Genomic DNA, 22,404 nt, shown 5'->3' on the forward strand with positions numbered 1-22,404 from the left:
TTCCTCCATTTCCATTGTTTCTCAAGAGTGCTTTGCTCCTTGGAGGTCTTTTGTATTTCCACACAAATTGTGAAATTATTTGTTCTAGTTCAGTGAAAAACACCGTTGGTGGTTGGATAGGGATGCCACAGTGGAATCTAAGAGTGTCAGTGGTGAATAAAAATACCAACAGATCGCCTTGGGTTGTATACTCATTGTCAGTATATTGACGTTTCTGATCCAAGAACGTAGTATATTTCTTCATCTATTTGTGCCACTTCTCATTTCTTTCAACACGGTTTTTTCCTTTTCTCTACCAGGTCTTTGGTTTCCTTAGGAAAATATATTCCTAAATATTTTAGTCTCTTCATTGGAGAGTGTATGAGATACTACCCTTAAGCTCTCTTTCTCGTTTTTCATGGTTAGTGTACAGGAATGCAAGGGATTCCTGAGTATCAGTTTTGTATCCTGCAACTGTATTCTATTCATTGATTAGCTGAAGTAATTTTCTGCAGGCATCCTTCATGTTCTCTGTGGAGGGTCATGACATCTGCTAACAGTAAGAGTTGTTTTTTTTCCTTTGTTTCCCCCCAATCGGTACTCCTTTTTTCTCTGATTGCTGTGGCTAGGAATAACTTAAAAACTAATTCTAGTGTGTTTTCATCACAGAAAAGCTTGCTGATAAAATTACGTAGCACTGAGAAATGTCAGTTCTACCAGATTCCCACAATAAAATCATGGAGAACGTCAGGAGTCAGTGGTAAGGTTTTTCTTTTTCTTTTCTCTCTCTTTCTTTTTTTTTTTTTTTTTTTGGGGGGGCGGGGTGGGGGGTGGGTGGGTGGGGGGAGTGGAGTGCAAAATCTGTTTGATTCTTTAGATAAGTGTATCATAGTCAAAGTCGTCTAGAATACTTGCAGTCTCTCCTTCAGTTTCAGAAGATTCTACAGCCCTAAGAGTAATGCAGGGCTTTCCAACTGAAACCCCGAGACTCACCAAGAGCTCAGCAAACTCTTAGCGCACATTGGCATAGAGGTGTTGACGTGCTGCTAAACTTTGTGACCTTTCTAGCCAAATTAAAGAACCGGCAAACACAGCTTCAAGATGATTGTGCTAAAGAGCCTGCTAAAACAAATGCAGTACACATGGAATGGGATGCATGGCTAGGCGCAGAGGAAGCATGAACTCTATTAATGGAAAATATGTTAAAATTTTCTTAGTGCCTGTGTAGAATGAGAAGTCTCCTCAGAAATTAAAACAAACAGAGCAAACATATACCTTCTTTTAGAAAGTCCAAGTGGCTTCAAAGGAAATATAAAGAAGATGTGCTCGTAGCTGCAGAACAGATAGCTTAGCGGCTGAAGGAGATACATATGTATATGAGGATTACATGAGCGACACGATGATTCCTAGGCTTAGGCATTCAGAACACAAATTAGAACACTGATGCTTGGGATATCCTGACCTCTCCTCCTGGTGGAACTATTGCCCATTTTTATTTTCTGATTAATTTGAACTACTCGCTATTGTTTCATCATGTTTGGAAGAGTAATTATTTTTTGTGTTTTCAAAATTTAAAGTATATTTGGTTGTTGCTATGTATATGTAACTACACTTCTCTTTTACTCATACTCAGTCTTTTTCTAAGGTCTCAGTTTTCGTATCATTATTATTTTCAATTTGCATTTGTTTTTTGTTCTGCCTGGTCTTCATCGCTGCCCGAGGGCTTTCTCTGGCTGTGGCAAGTGGGGCGCAGCCTTCTCATTGTGGTGGCTTTTCTTGCTGCAGAGCACTGGCTCTATTTCCAGCACAGGAGCTCATTAGTTGTGGGACATGGCCTCCTTCGCTGTGACCCATGAGCTTAGTTACTCTTCAGCATGTGGGATCTTCCCAGACCAGGGACCTAACCCACATCCCTTGCACTGAGAAGTGGACTCTAAAATACTGGATCACTAGGGAAATCCTGAACGAGCCCAGTCTTGACAGACTTGAAGTTTGATGCAGTATATATGAAAGACAAGACCTACGTTTTCAGTAGATACTATGGGTTTGGGGGCGTCGCTGGTGGCTCAGTGGTAAAGAATCCACCTGCCCGACGGAGGTGACCCTGGGTGGGGAAGATAGATCCTCTTCATTATCCCATTCCATGTGTACTGCATTTGTTTTAGCAGGCTCTTTAGCACAATCATCTTGAAGCTGTGTTTGCCGGTTCTTTAATTTGGCTAGAAAGGTCACAAAGTTTAGCAGCACGTCAACACCTCTATGCCAATGTGCGCTAAGAGTTTGCTGAGCTCTTGGTGAGTCTCGGGGTTTCAGTTGGAAAGCCCTGCATTACTCTGGAGGAGGGTGCGGCAGCCCACTTCATTATTCTGGCCTGGGAAATCCCAGGGACAGAGGAGCCTGGTGGTCTGTGGTCCATGCAGGCGAAAATGAGGAGGACTCGACTTAGTGACAAGTCACCACCACTACCATCAACGTGTTGCTTTGGGGGGAACAAGTTGACATGTTTGTTTAAACAACTTAGGTTGGAAAGTCTGAAAAGTAGTCACTGCTTTTGGTCATTAAAACTACGAGTAACTCGAAGGCACTTCTATATTATCGACCGGAGAAACAAAATCCTTGATGACAGTGTCCATGTACTTTTATAGTGTGTTGGAAGATAATTCAGTCAGTCATTTATATGCATGTATGCAGTTCTCTTTTGAGGCCATGGCTTACAACAGCAACTGACAGCAGTCATGTTCTTGCTTTGGTACTGATCTTGAATTCCATGTTGCTTCATTGTTGAAAGCAGCACTTCAGGAGGAATAATTTGTTTATTTAATCTTTTAACATTTTCTGCCGCAACAGCTTGCCTCTGAAAGGGGAACAGACACTCCATTTGTCCTCTGGTTCTATAGGGACAAGAGAGTAGTAAAAGCTCATTGCTTTTTGCATTTGCTTCAGGGTCAAATACACTTTCTTAGGCAGACCTCCATATTTCAAGCTTTTCAAGGGCCGTTCTTACAAAGATAAATTTTGGTTGCTGGTGCGCTTAGTTTTTCAGTCGTGTCTGATTCTCTGCGACATCATGGACTGTTGCCCGTCAAGCTCTTGCATCCGTGGGTGTTCTCCAGGCCAGAATACTGGAGTGGGTTGCTCTGCCCTATTCGAGGGATCTCCCCAACCCAGGGATGGAAGTCAGGCTGGCCGCACTGCAGCCAGATTCTTTATCGTCTGAGGCATGAAGGAAGCACAAGAATACTGGAGTGGGTAGCCTATCCCTCTTCCAGAGGATCTTTCCAACCCGGGAAGCAAACTGGGGTATCCTGCATTGCAGTGGATTCTTTATCGGTTGAGCTACCAGGGAAGCCCTGGATTCTGCTAAAAAGTATCAATTGTCATCCCTTACTATGTGGGCTCATTGATCATATGGCATGGTTTCTAGGAGGCCAACTTTCCATGCACAGTTTCGACCTTGACGCAAAACGAAAAACAAAAAGTGAGGGAAATTATAGTATTACTGATAAATCAGTAAAGAATTTTTACTATAAATAGGGAAAGAAAAAAAAAAGTGTCACGGAAAGTGGAAGACCACAGGCTGGGAAAAGGTCTTTCAGACCGTTCTGAGAGGAGATGTAGGGGCAGACGTAGAGGACACAGCCAGTACATACATACACAACGTTCTTTAAAGTGGAAAATACATGTAGTAAAACTTAGAGCTTCGTAAAAGGCACCTGGTAATCACACACACACACACACACACACACACACACACACACACACACCAGAGATTGCCAGCAAGTGATTTTAGTGTTTCTCTAGGCAAAAACGTGGAATCGGTAAAATTTTGATTTCCATATTCATCTTAACTGTCTAGGAACCCATAGATCCAAAGCACAGAAATGCTTCATCTGGTTTTTCCCATCCAGAATTTCTCAAGCATGCAGTGCTGGTGGACAACTGCAGTAGATTTTGACTTCTTTCCTTAAGTCGATAAAGAGTGACTTTTCTTTAGTGGTTACAGCACATGTACAATATTGGTTTATCACGTCAAAAGACAGGGATCTTGCATAAAGTTCAAGCGAAGTCATACATAATCCCGAATGTTCCCTCATACTTCAGTGGGTGAAAATATCTTCCATCACTCTGAAAAACCATCCTGAACATTTGATTTCTGAAGAGAAAGTTTTCGATAGTTTTAAATTTTATTGTTTATTATTTATTCATTTAGTCTGTTTGTTTACACCAACTTTAAAGTTTATTCTACCCCTCCGACACCGGATACACAGTCTTGGTGCACTTACCCCCGTGCCGCCACCAAACTTGGTGGACCTGAGAGAGGGGTCTGTAATGATCCTCGGTTCAGCCTTTGGAGAGATATGCACACCCTTTCTCTTTAATTGCTCCACCACGTGTATTACGCTACATTTCTAACAGAAGCATCATGGTGGAATTTGTTTCTCCAAGAAGGGAGACAACGGATACAATTTAAGTGAAGAAATGGTCAGGCAAGAGCGCTTATTAACAGGCAATGGCACCCCACTCCAGTACTCTTGCCTGGAAAATCCCATGGACGGGGGGGAGCCTGGTAGGCTGCAGTCCATGGGGTCGCTACGAGTCGGACGCGACTGAGCGGACTTCACTTTTCACTTTCATGCACTGGAGAAGGAAATGGCAACCCACTCCAGTGTTCTTGCCCGGAGAATCCCAGGGCCAGGGGAGCCTGGTGGGCTGCCGTCTATGGGGTCGCACCGAGTCGGACACGACTGAGGCGACTTAGCAGCCGCCGCAGCAGCAGAAGCCTCTTCAGTAGTATGAGTTAGCTCGAGCGGTTTCTAACTGGGGAAGTGCACGCGGTCTCCACTATATTGACACATCTCGTTCCAAGCTCAGCGCGGTGTTCTCCAAAAATCGATCACTCTTTACTGGAATCCGACACAGCGTCACTCACACTGCTGAGCACCGGGAGTCAGTTGGTTTGGCCTACACGTGCTCGCTAGGGCGGAAGAGACTGTGCGTGGCGGATAGGCCGGTAGCGTCATGCGCGAGGAAAGTGACGTTAACCCCGTGACACCAGCCGGGTCGCCATTTTGCTGCTGCTAAGCGAGGCCGCGTGCCTTTGTCTCCTGAGTTCTCAGTTCGGAGAGTGTAACTTAGTTCCTCGGAAGCCTCAGAGGATTACCTGGCAGCGGCAGCGGCAGCCGCACGGGAAGCTGCGTGGAAACAGTGAGCCTGCGGCTACGGCTATGCCCAAGAATAAAGGTAATGACTGGGTTTCGGGGAACCACCGATTGCTCAGCCGCCCTCACTGGTAGTTCCTGCTTCTTGTGGTTGGCTGATGTCTTTGAGCCGGACTGCACAGTCCACATAGGAGCGAGAAGCCGCTCCTGCCTCCTCCCGCTCGGTTCACATAGCGGTATAATTTCCTCTCCCTTTTTGTCAATTTCACAGGGAGGGTAAACCTCGATTAGTTTCGGATTCATGCCAGTTTAACTGCAGGCGCGTTAGTAAACTGGAAGAAGCCTACTTTCGGGCAGCCCAGGCTTCGCCCCTCCGGCCTTCATCCCTTCCCAGGACTCTCCTTTAGCGGTTGTTTACGAGACACTGATTCTTTCTTTTGGGTCCGTTAACTATTTGTCAGCAGTTTACTTTGCGGACAGTTGACTACTGGTGAAAATACTGCTTCTTTGCAAACACGAAGCTAAAACATTGTCGCACGTCTAGGTTCATGACTGCCGGTTTACTTTCTTCTACCTCTCACTTTCACCGTGGCAAACCTTAAAACCTTCTTTAGAAGGCAGGCAATATCCCAGCGTGTTCAGCCTTCTTTTCTCATAAAATAGATGCTGGCACTATGTATTTCTGCTTATCCTTATTCTGAGGCAGACAGGTCACAAATAATCAGATTTGACAATAACTTTACTTGTAACTTCCAAAACGGCACTGGCTCAAACGGTGAATCGTCTGTCTGTGATGCGGGAGACCAGGGTTCGATCCCTGAGTCAGGAAGATCCCCTGGAGAAGGAAATGGCAATCCCCTCCAGTACTGTTGCCCGGAAAATCCCATGGACAGAGGAGGCTGGTAGGCTACAGTCCATGGGGTCGCAAAGCGTGGGAGACGGACACGGCTGAGCAACTTCACTTTCACTTTCTTTCAAGCTAACTGAAGCAGGGCACTGGGACGGTCATTCATTGAATTCTCCTTTTTACAGCCCTGAGTTCTGCTTGTGTCATGTTAATGTCCTTGTAATGCCTCCTGGAAAACTGTTAAGTGCAAGGAATGAGAATACTGCCTTCAGAATAGCACCACATTTCACACTCTACAACAAACCTCTCTTCCTTATTCATTCCTGGCACTTCCTTTTAGCTCTCAAGGCTTCCTTAACCTTTGCCATATTCCGGGCACACTTCTTTGCCTTTCAGCTCAGTGCTCTCTAGAGTCCCCAGACCGACTGGCACAGCCTTTCTGCTGATTTTTTTTCTAATCTATATAATTCACTTTTAGCTTACAAATGAGTGTACATTTGCATACGTTCCTTGTTTCCTCCTCTGCTTCTAAGAATGAAGTTTCAGATGCCCACGTTAGACTGTGCATTCTAAAGAGAACAGGACTGACCTTATGAATGTTCACCTACTACAGCTTGGTGCTTAATAGATGTTCAGTACACTTTTGTTAATGTTATCTTCCTAGGCTTCCCTCCAGCCTTGGGTATCTCCCATCTTCCTTCTGCGGGACTTTTAAAGCAGCGGCTAACTCTCATGCCAAACTGAAGACAGTCCTACGTATGATTTTTCGGTTTTCATTCCTTTACAAATACATGGACTAGTCTTGGATTTTTTATTTGAAAATAAATAGTGGAAGAGAAGGTATAGAATCCAGGTTTAACTGGAAAGCATGGATAATAAAAATGCTAATGGTGATCTCTGGTCATGGGTTATGTGGTTGATAATATTATTATCTGGTAAGGCATTTAGAAGACAGCCATTGGCAATTTGTAAGGGGCTAACCAGAAAGCAAATTAGGTTAAATTGTAAATCTCTTTTGAGGTCTGTTGATATTTTACTGCTATTTAAATGATAACCTGTTTGTTTCCCTGTGTTTTCATAAAGTGTAAAAGCTTATGTGAGCTTGTTTCATAGTTGAGTTTGTAAACTGTTATACAGATAATTAGATTTCAATTTTTATTCACTTTTCAATCACTTAGGGAAAGGAGGCAGAAATAGACGCAAGGGTAAGAAGAAGAACAAATATGAAAAAGGAGACCTGGTCTTTAAAGAAGATGGGCAAGGTAAGAATAATTTGGTTATTTATACCTTTTCTAGTAATGTGAATTTCAGAGTTTAATCTGTAACATACGTTAGTCATAGTCCTGAGGAGTTGTCTCATAACTCCTTTTTTTTTTTTTTAATTTGAATGATTTTATTTGTTTATGTGGGTTTTCTTTGGTGGGGGTGGGGGGATGGCGCTATGCTGGGCCTTCCTTACTGTGCACGGGATTTCTTTAGTTGTGGGGAGGGGGGCTACTCTGTAGTTGCAATGCACAGGTTTCTCAACCGGGTGTTCTCTCGACTTGCGGAACAGAGGCTCTGGGGAGACCGGGCTTTAGTAGTTGCAGCATGTGGGCACAGCAGTTGCGGCTTCTAGGCTGTAGAGCACAGGCTCGGTAGCTGTGGCACAAGGGCTCAGTCTTTTTGGAGGCATGTGGGTTCATCCTGGACCAGGGATCAAACCGGGATCTGCTGTATTGGCGGGTGGATTCCCTACCACTGAGCCACACAGAAGCCCCTCGTATCTCCAGCTTTTCCCCAATTCCAGTGCCCTACGTTTTCCAGAATTTCTGTATTAAATAATTCACTTTACACTATTTTTCCTGCAGGCTTAATGTGGCATGTGTAAACAAGGTGTCCTGTTTCGATTCTGAGGAGAAACGTGGTATAAATGACGGTGAATCGTAGTGTTGAGAGCGGGGCAAGCCTGGCTGCCAACATTGAAAATCCCCTACTCTTGTAATATTTTTCAGTAGGCTATGAGAAATCTATGCCAAGACCTCAGCCCCTCAGTACTCCAGTGTCACTAGCGCATGAGTGTGTTTAATAAAGTCACTGAGTAATTGACTATCTCTTATTTGAGTAAGTGCAGACTAAAATAAGAGTAAAATAATTGACTGAAACACTTCCTTTTTTCCCTTTAATGGATAGCTAAGCCCCACAGAGGAGCTGAAATATGAGTACAACTCTCGTATGTTTTTACTCACTCCCTAATCTTTAATGTTTTTTTCCCTGTGCTTTCTTTCGGAACACGCACAGTTTCCTCCTACCGTTTTACACTTTCCTGTAGGCAGGTCTAGTTACATACAGTTACGGTTTTTCGCCCTAATTATATCATCCTCTAAGAGCGAAGCCTTTCTCGTATGTAACTCCATTAGCACGGTTTCAAGATATTTAAGCTTACCGAAGAAGTACTTTTTTCTAGCCCTGTTGCTTGGCGCTTAGGCACGTCTCACTCTTTAGCGATCTCGTGGACTGTAGCCCACCTGGCTGCTGTGTCCATGGGATTCTCCAGGGAAGAGTACTGGAGTGTGTTGCCATTTGCTTCTCCACGGGATCATCCTGGCCCGGAAGTCTAGTGTGTGTCCCCTTTGTCTCTTGCGTCTGCAGGCTGGCCATTTGTTTCAGTAATTTCCAGCACTTCATAACAGAGCCGTGTGTGTCCCCTTTGTCTCTTGCGTCTGCAGGCTGGCCATTTGTTTCAGTAATTTCCAGCACTTCATAACAGAGCCATGTAGTTATTCCTGCACAGTGCAAGTCACTACACACACACACACACACACACACACACACACACACACACACACACACACACACACACACACACACACACACACACACACACACACACACACACACACACACACGCTCAGGGAGACACCCAAAGATTTTTATTAATTATTTGAAACATGATGTGTGGCTAAAGATAAGCTGGTCGTTGGCCTTCATATTTTTTCCTTACATTAGCAGTCTGTTTTCAGGGCCAGGTTTTAAATGATCGTTTTCTTTTTCTTTGTTCTTTTCTCCTGTGTAGCAGTCCGGAGTACCAAGCTGGACTGATGGCCTGTGATCCAAGGGACTCTCCATAGTTTGAATCCCGTTTACCTTTGAGGATAACGACAGATTAGCCTAGGATCTCTTTGGAGGAGTTGTTGTTTTTCAGCCACTAAGCCATGTCTGTGACCCTGCAGGACCCCATGAACGACACAGTACACCAGGGTTCCCTGTCCTTACGGTAGCCTTGCGTTTGCTCAGACTCGTGTCCCTTGAATCCTGTGATACCGCCCAACCGTCTCATCTTCTGTTGTCCTCTTCTCTTGCCCTCCTGCTTTCCCTGCCTGAGGGTCTCCTTGCAGCTGACCCTTTGCATCAGGTGGCCAAAGTACTGGAGCTTCGGCAGCAGTCCTCGCACTGAATATTCAGGGTAGATCTCCTTTAGGATTGACTGGTTTGATCTCCTTGCTGTCCCGGGGCCTCTCAAGAGTCTTGTCCAGCGCTACAGTTGAAAAACTCCAGCTCTTCAACAGTTCAGCCTTCTTTATGGTCCCGACTTTCGCATCCATATGTAACTACGGGAAGAACCAGAGCTTTGATTATACTGACCTTTGTCGTCATAGCTTTTCTTCCAAGGAGCGGTTCAGTTCAGTTCAGTCGCTCAGTCGAGTCCGACTCTTTGCGACCCCGTGGACTGCAGCACCCCAGGCCTCCCTGTCCATCACCAACTCCGGAGTGTACGCGAACTCCCGTCCGTTAGAGTCGGTGATGCCATCCAACCATCTCATCCTCTGTCGTTCCCTTCTCCTCCTGCCCTCAGTCTTCCCCAGCATCAGGGTCTTTGCAAATGAGTCAGCTCGGCCCATCAGGTGGCCAAAATGTTGGGAGTTTCAGCTTCAACATCAGTCTTTCCAGTGCACACCCAGGACTGATCTGTCTCCTTCAGGATGGACTGCTTGGATCTCCTTGCAGTGCGAGGGACTCTCACAACTCTTCTCCAACACCACAGTGCAAAAGCATCAGTCCTTCAGCACCCAGCTTTCTTTACCGCCCTCTCTCTCACATCCGTACATGACTCCTGGAAAAGCCACAGCCTTGCCTAGACGGACCTTTGTCGGCAAAGTAGTGCCTCTGCTTTTTAATACGCTGTCTAGGTTGGTTGTAACTTTCCATCCAAGGAGCAAGTGTCTTTTTATTTCATGGTTGCAGTCGCCATGTGCAGTGATTTTTGAGCCCCCCGCAATAAAGTCAGCCACTGTTTCCACTGTTCCCCGTGTATTTGCCATGAAGTGATGGGACGGGATGCCGTGATCTTGGTTTTCTGAATGTTTAGCTTGAAGCCAACCTTTTCACTCTCTCCTTTCACTTTCTTAGAGAGGATCTTTCGTCAGTGGTGGTGTCATGAGCATATCTGAGTTTATAGAATTTTCTCCCGGCAGTCTTGATTCCAGCCTGTGCTTCATCCAGCCCAGTGTTTCTCATGATGTGATCTGCACGTAAGTTCAATAAGCAGGGTGACAATGTGCAGCCTAGATGTGCTCCCTTTCCTACTTGGAAGCAGTCTGTTGTTCCGTATCCAGCTCTAACTGTTGCTTCCTGACCTGCATACAGCTTTCTCAAGAGGCAGGTCAGGTGGTCTGGTATTCCCATCTCCTTCAGAATTGTCCACAGTTCAGTGGGATCCCCGCAGTCAAAGGCTCTGGCACAGTCAGCAAAGCAGAAATAGATGTTTTTCTGGAACTCTCTTGCTTTTTGCATGATTCAGCGGATGTTGGCAACTTGATTCGGGTTCCTCTGCCGTTTGTAAAACCTGCTTGAACATCTGGAATTTCACGGTTCATGCATTGCTGAAGCCTGGCTTGGAGAATTTTGAGCATTGCTTTGCTAGCGTGTGAGACGAGTACAATAGTGCGGTCGTTTGAGCGTTGTTTGGCATTGCCTTCCTTTGGAACTGGAGTGAAAACTGACTTTTCCAGGCCCGTGGCCACTGCTGTGTTTTCCAAAGTTGCTGGTATATTGAGGGCAGCACTTTCACAGCATCATCTTTGAGGATTTGAAGTAGCCCAGCTGGAATTCCATCACCTCCGCCAGCTTTGTTCCTAGTGATGCTCCCTAAGGGCCCACTTGACTTCACATTCCAGGATGTCTGGCTCCAGGTGAGTGGTCACTCCATGGTGATTATCTGGGTCGGGCAGATCTTGTTTTGTACAGTTCTTCTGTGTATTTTTGCCACCTCTCCTTACTGTCTTCTGCTTCTGTTAGGTCCATACAGTTTCTGCCTTTTCTGGAGCCCATCTTCGCATGCAGTGTTCCCTTGATATCTTTCCCATTCTATTGTTTTCCTCTCTTTCACGGCACTGATCACCAAGGAAGGCTTTCTTATCTCTCCTTGCTATTCTTTGGAACTCTGCATACAAATGGGTGTATCTTTCCTTCACTCCTTTGCTTTTCACGTCTCTTCTTTTCACAGCTATCCTGCGAGGCCTCCATGGGACAGCCATTTTGCTTTTTTGCAGTCCTTTTTCTTGGGGGATGGCCTTGCTCCCGTCTCCTGCGCAGTGTCCCTTGCTCCCGTCTCCTGTATAGTTCATCAGGCACTCTGTCTGTCAGATCTAGTCCCTTAAATCTATTTCTCACTTCCACTGTATAATCATCAGGGATTGGATGTGAGTTATGTCATACCTGAAAGTTCAAGGAGCAGGTGCCTTTTAATTTCGTGGCTGCGGTGGATGTCACTTTGATGTTAGTCCTCGGTTAAAAACAACAACAACAACAAATGTAGTACTGTACCGGCTTTATACTAACTACCTGTTTCTTTCTCTTTATTCTGATGCCCGCTTTTGTCATTTCAGTCCAGAAGACATGGTCCCGTACTGGCTAATGCGTACGTCAGTGTTTTCAAGTGACAGTAGAATCAGGTGGCCTCTTGACTATGCTTAGATATAATTGTCTTTAAACATTTGACGCTTTACCTTGAAATACCATTTTAAGAACTTTAGAAAAAGCATCAACGTGTTCCCAAGCAAAAGTTTGTTAATGATCAGCCGACTGATCAGTTGATTATCAGTAGAGTTAATGAGGGAAAGGAGAGCCGAGATTTTGCGAATACTCAGCGTGAGAGGTTGCTAAGTCAGCGTTTAGGGTGCAGTCTGAAGTGAGCCGCTTTGATGTCCAAAGGTAGAGCATGCAGTCATGAAGACCAAGACTGAACTGATTTTCTCAAATCAGTAGATAAACATGCCCAGCAGCAGGTATCTTCTCGTGGAAATAACATTTGTGATTTTGGAGTAACTGCTTCACTTCTGTCAACTTTTCCTTGCTCTAAAAACAAGAGGCTAAATGCAAAGGTGTAGCTGGAAGAGACTATAGCCATTGTTTGAGAGATTAAGAGTTTTCTCCTTTTTGCGGATAAAATTAATACACGTCACCTTGAGACAGCTCTCACTTGTTCTACTACTTGAACATTTTGTTCTTTTTTAAATCTTGGTTTGGTCTAAAGTTAGCACTAAAAGTGACCTTACCAACCTAAGAACAAGTGTTGGCGTTTTAAGAAAAATTGAACAGTAGTTTACGGTTTTGTTTTGCTTTCTTCTTTTTTTGCCCCTTCCTAAGAATATGCTCAGGTAACCAAGATGTTGGGAAATGCACGATTGGAAGCAATGTGTTTTGATGGAGTGACACGGATATGTCGTATCCGAGGAAGCTTGAGGAAACAGGTCAGTGTTGGAGATCTGTTTTCCTTTAGTACAGAAGTTACCTTTAAGACATTTATCTGTGCTTCCAAGTGAGTGAACTTGGTGAATTCTTGCAGACTTCAAAAACGGTGATTGATAAGGCAGTATAAATGCATAAAACTAGAAAATCCTCGATAACTTTCGTGATTGGACTTAGATTTAGAAAGAATGATTTGTGACGCCTAGGCTGGACGTATGCCAGAGATGTTTGCTCTTGGGGAAACAGACAGATTCCGTGTATGAAACACATGGCCTAGACTCTTAACAAAAATGTTAAGCCGTGAAAGAAAGAAAGAAAAATGAAACAGCTGAAAATTATTTTTAAGACAAAAGGAGTCTCGTTGCTAATTAAATCCAGTGTATGGTCCTGGGTAAGACTTTGCTTTGTGGGAACAGCTAAATGTGGTGTTCGGAACGTAATAAAGCACCTTATTTAGTAGTTTTGGCACATTGATTGATCATATTGTTTAAAAGTTCCTTCAACCGTAATTTTTTGGATTGAAAAGCAGTTTTGTTCTGTTGAGTCATTCTTTTCCAGTTAGTGATTTAGGGGCCTGAATCGATGTCGATTGGTTACTAGATGGCTATATGTGTGTATATGACTTATTTTCATTTGTTTGAAAGAATGAAAAATGTCCAGAGCGATCTGTGAATTAAAGTGATTCATGTGACAAAGAACTACGCTTTTGTAAAGTTAAAGACTTTAATTGAAGTGAAATTGTTATATATTGTAATATCCTAAATTAGAAAATTGGACCCAAACTGAACTGCCTAGCTTTAGTTTTCGATTACTATACGGTAAGCATCTATAACTAAACTGTGCCTCATAGGCATGAGCACTCACACAGATAATACACAGATACATCCACATGCACACATGACACACACACGCATCTGTAGTTTCGCCGTAATTATTACTAGATACTTTTCATGTACCGAAGGAATTGTATCTTCTGTATTACGTATGGCTTTACGTCAAACACTGTTGTTTGCGTTTTACACGTAACAGACCGTGAGTTGTTGTTGTTGTTTTTTTCAATAGGTTTGGATAAATACCTCAGATATTATACTGATTGGTCTCCGAGACTACCAGGTAACAATTACAGCTGAATTTATAATGTTCTTGAATATAGGAATCATCGATATCAGTATTCAGATGATGCAGTAAAATGCATCTTCTCGCCAGTTCTAGCCAGTTATGGTTGTCATCCTCCTGGCATCAAAATTTGTCATGATCCACGATGTTTAAGATGATAGGATTCTGGCTGACTGATGGTGCATGTGATTTTTGGGAAGACTGGTTGTTTCTTTCTTTATTTTAAATACAGTAAGTAATAAATATTCTCTTATAATTTCGGATAGATGCTACAGCTCATCCTTCTGTCCTCCTTTATTATTTTTTTTCATAGTTTACTTATTTATTTACTTTAATTAAGTTTTTAAAAACTTTTTACTTTACAATACTGTATTGGTTTTGCCGTACATTGACATGAATCCGCCACGGATATACATGAGTTCCCAATCTTGGACCCCCCTCCCCCCCCCCGCGCCCCCACCTCACTCCCCATAACATCTCTCTGGGTCATCCCAGTGCACCAGCCGCAAGCATCCAGTATCATGCATCGAACCTGGACTGGCGATTCGTTTCTTACATGATAGTATACATGTTTCAATGCCATTCTCCCAAATCATCCCACCCTCTCCCTCTCCCACAGAGTCCAAAAGTCCGCTCCACACATCTGTGTCTCCTTTGCTGTCTCACGTACAGGGTCATCATTACCATCTTTGTAAATTCCATATATGTGTGTTAGAATACCGTATTGGTGTTTTTCTTTCTGGCTTACTTCACTCTGTATAATCGGCTCCAGTTTCATCCACCTCATTAGAATGGATTCAAATGTATTCTTTTTAATGGCTGAGTAATACTCCATTGTGGATATGTACCACAGCGTTCTTATCCATTCGCCTGCTGATGGACATCTAGGTTGCTTCCATGTCCTGGCTATTATAAACAGTGCTGCGGTGAACATTGGGGTACACATGTGTCTTTCAGTTCTGGTTTCCTCGGTGTGTATGCCCGGCGGTGGGATTGCTGGGTCACAGGGCAGTTCAATTTCCAGTTTTTTAAGGACTCTCCACACTGTTCTCCATAGTGGCTGTCCTAGTTTGCATTCCCACCAACAGTGTAAGAGGGTTCCCGTTTCTGCACACCCTCTCCAGCATTTATTGCTTGCAGACTTTTGGATCAAGGCCATTCTGACTGGTGTGAAATGGTACCCCATTGTGGTCTTGATTTACATTTCTCTGGTAATGAGTGGTGTCGAGCATCTTTTCATGTGTTTGTTAGCCGTCCGTATGTCTTCTTTGGAGAAATGTCTATTTAGATCTTAGGCCCATGTTTTGATTGGGTCGTTTGTTTTTCTGGAATTGAGCTGCATAAGTTGCTCGTGTATTTTTGAGATTAGTTGTTTGTCAGTTGCTTCAGTTGCTATTGTTTTCTCCCATTCAGAAGGCGGTGTTTTCACCTTACTTACAGTTTCCTTTGTTGTGCAGAAGCTTTTAATTTTAACTAGATCCCATTTGTTTATTTTTGCTTTTATTTCCAGAATTCTGGGAGGTGGATCACAGAGGATCCTGCTGTGGTTTATGTCGGAGAGTGTTTTTCCTATGTTCTCCTCGCGGGGTTTTACAGTTTCTGGTCTTAGGTTTAGATCTTTAATCCATTTTGAGTATATTTTTGTGTGTGGTGTTAGAAAGTGATCTGGTTTCATTCTTTTACACGTGGTTGACCAGTTTTCCCAGCACCGCTTGTTAAAGAGATTGTCTTTTCTCCATTGTATACTCTTGCCTCCTTTGTCAAAGATAAGGTGTCCATCGGTGCATGGATTTATCTCTGGGCTTTCTATTTTGTTCCACGGATCCACATTTCTGTCTTTGTGCCAGTACCATACTGTCTTGATGACTGTGGCTTTGTAGTAGAGCATGAAGTCAGGCAGGCTGATTCCTCCAGTTCCATTCTTCTTTCTCAAGATTGCTTTGGCTATTCGAGGTTTTTTGTATTTCCATACAAATTGTGAAATTATTTGTTCTAGCTCTGTGAAAAATACCGCTGGTAGCTTGATAGGGATTGCATTGAATCGGTCGATTGCTTTGAGTAGTATACTCATTTTCACTCCATTGAGTCTTCCGATCCATGAACATGGCATATTTCTCCATCTATTAGTGTCCTCTTTGATTTCTTTCACCAGTGTTTTATAGTTTTCTATATATAGGTCTTTAGTTTCTTTAGGTAGGTATATTCCTAAGTATTTTATTCTTTTCGTTGCAATGGTGAACGGAATTGTTTCCTTTTCTACTTTCTCATTATTAGTGTCCAGGAATGCCAGCGATTTCTGTGTGTTGATTTTGTATCCTGCAACTTTGCTATATTCACTGCTTAGCTCTAGTAATTTTCTGGTGGAGTCTTTAGGGTTTTCTGTGTAGAGGAGCATGTCATCTGCAAACAGTGAGAGTTTTACTTCTTCTTTTCCAATCTGGACTCCTTCTATTTCTTTTTCTGCTCTGATTGCTGTGGCCAGAACTTCCAGAACTGTGTTGAATAGTAGCGGTGAAAGTGGGCACCCTTGTCTTGTTCCTGACTTTAGGGGAAATGCTTTCAATTTTTCACCATTGAGGATAATGTTTGCTGTGGGTTTGTCGTATATAGCTTTTATTATGTTGAGGTATGTTCCTTCTATTCCTGCTTTCTGGAGAGCTTTTATCATAAATGGATGTTGAATTTTGTCAAAGGCCTTCTCTGCATCTATTGAGATAATCATATGGCTTTTGTTTTTCAATTTGTTAATGCGGTGAATTACACTGATTGATTTGCGGATATGGAAGAATCCTTGCGTCGCTGGGATAAAGGCCACTTGGTCATGGTGTGTGATCTTTTTAATGTGTTGTTGGATTCTGATTGCTAGAATTTTGTTAAGGCTTTTTGCATCTATGTTCATCAGTGATATGGGCCTGTAGTTTTCTGTTTTTATGGCATCTTTGTCAGGTTTTGGTACTAGGGTGACGGTGGCCTCATAGGATGAGTTTGGAAGTTTGCCTTCCTCCGCAATTTTCTGGAAGAGTGTGAGTAGGATAGGTGTTAGCTCTTGTGTAAATTTTTAAGCCCAGGTGTATCCAAGGCTCTGTGCTAGGTTTTCAGGGATTATGCTGCAGGCTGACGTTTTCAGTGTTCTGTGGTAAAATGAGAAGTTATCTTCGTATCTTATGATATATATTTCACAGGGCTAGATTATTCATTTTCCTTTCATTTTTTTTCTCTAATATTTGATGGCACTGCGGCTTGTGGGATCCTAGATCCTCAGTCAGGGGTTCAACCCAGCATACTGCCGAGGAAAGCCCTGGAGTCCTTATCGTTGGACCACCAGAGGACTCTGCCCATTTTGCTTGTTAAATATTTTGTAAAATGACCTTTGCTGAAATAAGAACAGTAGCGTAATAACAGTGATTTTCATTAGTATTCTCCCTCATTAAAAGAAAAAATAAGTAATTTTACATTGGGTTCTCAGTTACGAGTTTTAAATTTAAAGGTCTCAAATCCAGGTTTGAGAAGTCCCTGCTGTAGACGATGCAATTAAGTCAGGCAAAACCTCTGTCTCCAAAAAAGGGGTTCTTTTTGGCTTGTACGAGAAAGGCAAGGCAGAGACTAGGTCTCCTAATGTGTAAGTTATAAATCTGAGATGACTACTTAGAGAACTACTCGGTAGTTGCCCACTATGATCTCAGTGTTTGGAGTACGTACGACTTGTGAGACAGAAATCCTTTTGATTTCTGCGTCAAACCCGTCGCTTGTGCGTCACTAAATTTTGAGTGAAATAATTGCTGTCTCTCTCTAGTCTGTTATCAGGTCATGTTTCCTGTAAATACCTGAGACTTCCTGATTTGTCAAGTTTCACTGTTCTGTTTCCTTGTTGGTCTTCTGGTGTGATTGTTCTCCCAGTGATTAAAGAGACAGTTTGAAGTCAGCTACTCCGCTTTTTATCTCCACTAGTTTTCTCTTAAAGAATATGTTTGTCTTGATTCTCTAGTGAAATATTGTTCACAACCAAAAGAACATTATGCACACTGTTTCTTGCCTTCTTTTTATGAATGCGACCTGAGGTACTATCTCTGTGAAGTCCAGCTTCTAGGCTTTCTCAGCCATGCTCTGTATTGACTACTTATTTTCTGGCATGTGACCAAACACCTTCTCGTTTTTCTCTGTGTGCCTCGTGTTTCTTGTTGTTTTTGTTGCTGAAAACTAGAAAATGCACATATAAGGTGGTGAGACGGGAGACCAGATCTCTTCTCCCGTTCTCTCTCTCTCCTTGCCGTTGTTTGCTGAGTGATTGCGGAAACAGATTGGGTATGGCATGTATCTTTTCCTTGCATGTGGCCACTGAATGCTTGTTTATACGGTCACAGACAGCCCGTGTTTGAAGTTTCATTAAAAACCAGCAGGCCTCTCAGCCTCTCCTTGTAGGCTCTGAGCTTGCTGGGGCACACCTTTGACACTCAGCCAGGCGACTGATAGTTCTTCTCTTCATTTCAGGCTTGTGCAGAAAATCCAGGTCACTCAAAGCTGAGCGATTAGGAGCGTCCCTGAACTTTGATGAGTTTGTGTTCAGTCCTGATTCCACATATAAATGAGGTCCTGCAGTGTTCGCTTTCTCTGGGTGGCTGGTTTCTCTTAGCACACTGCTCTCCAGGTTCATCCGTGTTGTTGCCAATGGCAGGGTTTATCTGCGTTGGATGTTAGTCCCTTTAGTGGTCAAATATCTTTCCCGATCTAGTACACTGTCTTGGTTAGTTGTTGTTGACAATTTCCTCTTCTGTGCAAAAGCGATTTAGTGTGAAGTGTTTACACTTACTAGGTTTTGCTGGTGTTGCTTATGGGTTTGGTGTCCTGTCCCAAAAGCAGAGAGCAAGAGCAGCATTTGGTGGTTTTACACTGTGTTCTCTTGCAGTAGTTTTATGGTTTCCGGTCTGTGTTTAACTCTCTGATCTCTTTCAGGGTAATTTTAGGTAGTTTCTGGTGTAAGATACGGGTCCGCTTTTATGTTAAGTATTGTTTCCCCAGTCCCGTTTATTGGGAAGGACGTCTTTTCTACACAGTGATCTCGCTTCCGTTCATAAGTATTCGTTGACTGTCTTTGAAACATTTTATTTCTGAGGGCTCAGCTTTGTTCCAGGATCTGCATTACTGGTGGAGTGCCAGTGCCATATTGTTTGGACAGTTGTGCTTGAAAAGCAGGAAGTGTGTGTCCTCCAGCTTTATTCTTCCTCAAGATGGCTTTGGCGGTTAGGATTGTGTGTATATATGGTTCCATATAACTTTGTCTCTGAAAATAACTGCTACTTGAATTTTATAGGAATTACCCGGAACCCGTACATTACTTTGGGTACTATGGACACATTACCACTACAACTGATGTTTGTATGTTGATTTTATATCCTGGGACTTCACTGAATCTTTTCCCTTGGTATGTTTTTGTGATCTCGATCATCCATGTATAACCTTTCCATTTTTTCTATGTGATGACCAGAAACATAGACGCTGTCTGTAAACGTGTATCCATTTATTTCAGTTTAACTACATATAACCCCGGAAATGGATCGAAGAATCGTTCGTTCCCAGTTTAATTCTTTGTTTTATGGGCAGTGCAACCAGAGTTATATTAATCCATTAAGGGATTAAAACACTAACTTTAAAGTGAGAGCCACAAACAGCTCTTCTGGTTTTTAATCTGCTGTGGATAATTACAAACCCTTGTTACTCAAATCATACTGTAAAGATAATAGCAGCATCCCCACTCTGTGGAGGTGTCCGGTTCAGTTCAGTTCAGTTCAGTCGCTCAGTCGTGTCCGGCTCGTTGCGAGCCCATGAATCGCAGCACGCCAGGCCTCCCTGTCCATCACCATCTCCCGGAGTTCACTCAAACTCGACGTCCATGGAGTCGGTGATGCCGTCCAGCCGCCTCATCCTCTGTCGTCCCCTTTTCCTCCTGCCCCCAATCCCTCCCAGCATCAGGGTCTTTTCCAGTGAGTCAACTCTTCGCATGAGGTGGCCAGAGTCCTGGAGTTTCAGCTTTAGCATCATTCCTTCCAAAGAACACCCAGGGCTGAGATCCTTTAGAATGGACTGGTTGTATCTCCGTGCAGTCCAAGGGACTCTCAAGAGTCTTCTCCGACACCACAGTTCAAAAGCATCGATTCTTCGGCGCTCAGCTGTCTTCACAGTCCAACTCTCGCATCCACACGTGACCACTGGAAAAACCATAGCCGTGACTAAACGGACCTTTGTTGGCAAAGTAATGTCTCTGCTTTTGAATATGCTATCTAGGTAGGTCATAACTTTCCTTCCAAGGAGTAAGCGTCTTTTAATTTCGTGGCTGCAATCACCATATTAGCACGTTATTAGCTACTGAGTTGCACTCAGAGTTTTAACACAATAGCTACGTGTTTTCTGTGCACGTTATAGTTTGAGAAGGGTTGGTTTGTATTACACTGCAGTTTTATGACTGTGATAGTTTCAGTTGCCTTTCTTTAGGGCTTTTCTAGGTTAATTGTCCACATTCAGAATTGTTTCCTCTGTCAGTGGCTCAGCTTCTTTAAAATGGAGATAAGGGAACAGTTTTAGGGCAGTACTTCTCAGGCATATTTGCATCAGAAACACCCAGAAGAGCTTTATGAACACTCGAGGACTTCACTTCAAGCCCGTCAGGTTTTAGGAAGGCATAGGTGTCTTTCTAAAGGACCACAGACAGTTCGGATCAGTAAGATCCTGTAAGAACTGTGGGTTACAGAAAGGTTTCTCTTGGGTAAAACTACCACTTTCACTTTGAACTACAGCGTTCGAGTGTGGACAAGGACAACGTTACAAAACCACCACCACCTGTATTTCCTTTTCTTACTCTGATTCAGTGCATTGTATACATCATTTTTCTAGTCTATACTTTATTTGGTCACGCATGCAAACTTTGTCATGAGGATGTGTGTGTGTGTGTGTGTGTGTGTGTGTGTGTGTGTGTGTGTGTGTGAGAAGGAAGGTGAGAGAATAGTGAGGTTTTACTTAAGTGTGTTTGATTTGAAAGTATATTCCAAGACAACTGATGATTCTTTGCATAACCAGTTTTGATCTTTCCTTGTTTTTCTCCAAGGATAACAAAGCAGATGTCATTTTAAAGTACAGTGCAGATGAAGCCAGAAGTCTGAAGGATTATGGAGAGCTTCCAGAATACGGTAGTTAATATCAAAGTTTTTACATCTCCCTGTCTTCTCATAGCGTTGGCTAGTTAGTGTTTAGGTGAAGCAGATGTTTCAGAATTCTCTCTCTCTAATGTATTTTTACATATATGCTCCACTTCACTTTAAGTATGTATTAAATACTTCAGTATATTAACAACTTAGTAATGGATTCTCTTCCTACAATATGTTCTTTTGGTGGGGAATGAAAAAGTTTACAGACTCTAGACTTATACGTAAGAATTGTTAAAGGGATGCCTCTTCTAAGCAACTCTTAAGAGAGTATATCGGGTTGCAGCTACTCGATGACAACAGTTATGGTACTGGTATTGATTTTTATGGAGGCGCATTCAGTTTTTCTTAGTAAATAGAGTACCGTTGTGGTGTTGTGTGGAGAGTGTTTTACTTTTATTTCTTAAGGACAGAAGTATTCTATTCTTCCTCTAGGAAGCTTGGAGAGATTAAAATATGTTTCTAGTAGCAAAAAAGAGGAAGTATACTAAACTCACATTTTGAACATGATAGCAATTTTAGTTATTCTGTTACAGTGCATTTTATTATAAAGTTAGGTGTTTTTTAGTCAGAGCGAAGATTCTGATGACCATTAGGCCGTGTAAGAAATACTAAGATAAATGGGAATCAGGTCAATACTTTCTTGTCAGCGAACTTCTTCTAGTGGTTTCATTGTGAGTTTGTTCTCTGTGATACGTTTGCAGTTAGGAAGATTTTTTTCTTGGAATGAAACTGTTGAATCGAAGATTGATTACAAGCGGTTTCTTGTACAGTTCAGTGTTTTAGTCTTAATCCAGTATTATTTCTTTAAGTCAGCAATTTCTCTAGTAACGTCTTGATTTTGTGTTTTTAAGAGGATGCTCTTACTGTGTTTTTAGTCGAACTTAGTGAAACAGACGGCTTTGATCCTGAAGATGATGATGAAATCCAGTTTAAGGATCGTGCAGATGAGGATGAAGACACTGAGGTGTAAGTCCAGGCTGAACGGTGTGTGTGTGCGCTTCTTATTGTTCTGTACATGAAAGTAGTCCGATCTTTCACCGTCTTAGGTCTCAGGAGGTTGAACACTTGAACTGAATACATATTGAGGCGTATGTATCCATGAATTTGAATATTCATTAGTATTCAGAAGCCACCGTGGCAAACTTTTTAAACGTTCAAAGACTTTATAATTCTGGGGGTGCTTGTTTGTTTGTTTGTTTTTTAAATCAATTAGGTCTGACAGTGGGCACTCCATAATGATACTTTATTAGGCAAGGGGTGGGGGGGCGGTCTATAGTGATAGCACTAAGACGTTTTGCAGACAGGTTTAAAATGTACCATCGCACAAGGCTGGTACGTTAATAGAAGTAAAGCATGTTGAAGCCACTTTGCTGAAGCC

General features: G+C 42.9%; 1 protein-coding gene across 1 annotated transcript; it reads left to right on the forward strand.

The window, feature by feature from the left end:
- The first annotated feature begins 5,204 nt into the window (after window positions 1-5,204).
- LOC128071038 (eukaryotic translation initiation factor 1A-like) lies at window positions 5,205-21,996 on the forward strand. Its single transcript, XM_052664030.1, has 6 exons — window positions 5,205-5,220; window positions 7,164-7,247; window positions 12,613-12,716; window positions 13,777-13,827; window positions 20,927-21,008; window positions 21,902-21,996. Exons 1-6 carry the CDS (start codon window positions 5,205-5,207, stop codon window positions 21,994-21,996), a joined length of 432 nt encoding a protein of 143 aa, XP_052519990.1.
- The last annotated feature ends 408 nt before the right edge of the window (window positions 21,997-22,404 follow it).

Source organism: Budorcas taxicolor, chromosome Y (genome assembly GCF_023091745.1).
Source record: "Budorcas taxicolor isolate Tak-1 chromosome Y, Takin1.1, whole genome shotgun sequence".
In the NCBI taxonomy this organism is placed as follows: Eukaryota; Metazoa; Chordata; class Mammalia; order Artiodactyla; family Bovidae; genus Budorcas; species Budorcas taxicolor.